This window comes from Lolium rigidum, chromosome 1, assembly GCF_022539505.1.
Source record: "Lolium rigidum isolate FL_2022 chromosome 1, APGP_CSIRO_Lrig_0.1, whole genome shotgun sequence".
Taxonomy (NCBI): Eukaryota; Viridiplantae; Streptophyta; class Magnoliopsida; order Poales; family Poaceae; genus Lolium; species Lolium rigidum.
In genome coordinates, this window is record NC_061508.1 from 111,413,592 (window position 1) to 111,415,099 (window position 1,508).

The 1,508-nt window shown below is 63.0% G+C and overlaps 1 protein-coding gene across 1 annotated transcript; it reads right to left on the bottom strand.

Moving 5' to 3' along the window:
* Positions 1–238: 238 nt before the first annotated feature.
* LOC124679694 (chaperone protein dnaJ 11, chloroplastic-like) lies at positions 239–884 on the bottom strand. The gene has a single exon (XM_047215276.1). It carries the CDS (start codon positions 656–658, stop codon positions 239–241), a length of 420 nt encoding a protein of 139 aa, XP_047071232.1. The 5' UTR covers positions 659–884.
* Positions 885–1,508: the final 624 nt, after the last annotated feature.

Genomic DNA, 1,508 nt, shown 5'->3' on the forward strand with positions numbered 1-1,508 from the left:
TTTTCCAGGGCAAAGTCCGGTTTCTTAAAAAATTTAACCTGGGATTACATTGCTGCTGGTGTTACATAGTATCTGCAAAGATTAATTCTACCTACACAAATTTCTGAAGATCCCTACCACATTCAGAAGGGGAAAAAGAGGATGCCGGCGGTATTCACAGACGCATGCGGTGGTGACCGTAGTAAAAAAAAATCTCGGCGAGAGCGGTCAAGGAGTGCGGGCGGCGGTATTCAGAGATCTACCAGCACTGGTCGGTCTCCCAGGTGCGGCGAGGCCGTCCCCAGAAGCTGTGCGGCGACGGCCTGGCCGCGGGCGGCTGCGCGTATGCCTGGGCGACGACGTCGCGGTCGTAGCGCCCGCGGGCGTCCGGGTCGGAGAGCGTGGCGTAGGCGTCGTGGAGCCGGATGAAGTTGTCGCTGGCAGCGCCGGCCACGTCCGGGTGCAGCTCCCGCGCCAGGCGCCTGTACGCTGCCTTGATCTCGCCGCCCGTCGCGCCGGCCCGCAGCCCCAGCACCTCGTAGAGCGTGCACCTGCCGGCCGGCGATGCGGACGCGACCGCCACCGCGCACCGCACCGTCCGGCGGGAGGCGGGCCGACGGATCCCTGCTGCCGCTGCAGCCGACGCCGGGGTTTGTATGAGCGGAGGCGCGGAGATCATCGCGGAAGAAGGGAAGGGCGGAAAGACAACGATGGGGGAACGAGGAGCCGGCGGATATGAAAAGAGGAACGGCGTCGACGAGACGGAACGCAGAATTGGTGGTGGGGGAGGAAGAGCAGGCTGGCGGGTGAGGTGGGTATGTCGTCGCTGGCTTCCGGCAGGTTCATCTTTATAATAACGCGGCGGATTGCTTCGAGGTGGCACCGTTTGTTTGTGGCGAGAGGTCGGGACGTCGTGTGAGTCAGCGGCGGCATCACCATGATCTGGCTCCGCGGTTTGGAAGTCCGCTTTGAATAAGGGCATCTCCAGCGGCGCGACGGAAAACGGTCACTTTTTCGTCCGCCGTGATTGAAAATGCGTCTGGGGTCTGCTTCAGCGGGGCGACGCAAAGTGACCGGGCCGTCCGCGGAGACGCAAATCTGGCCCAAATATGCGCCAGGTTTGCGTCTCCGTGGACGCTCAGCGGTCGCGCGGAGTGTCCGCCGAAAAAAACGTAGGACCCGCGCGTCAGTGGCAGGAGGCCGATATTATTCCCGCCATTGGCCATTCCCCGCGCGAAATTGCAAACTAGATCGGCGCGAGCAGTCCAGAAGCGATGGACGTCCTTGCCGCCGCAGCCACCGCCATGGATGCGGAGCAAATCCTCGCACCCGACGCCGCCCCACACTCCCCCGTAGCCACGACCATAGCCACAATGGAGGCTGCAGCTCCGGCGGAAGCAAAGCGGGCCGCCACCGTCGGCGGCCGGGAGACAAAGTCGAAGGCGGCAAAGAAGGTGCTCTCCCCGGAGGAGAAAATCATCGAGGCCGCGAAGCGTCGCGGCCGGCGCAAGAACCAGAAGATCAAGACT

Bases quoted from the DNA above. Each gene is read 5' to 3' on its own strand.
- LOC124679694 (XM_047215276.1), bottom strand. From the start codon at position 658: ATGATCTCCGCGCCTCCGCTCATACAAACCCCGGCGTCGGCTGCAGCG.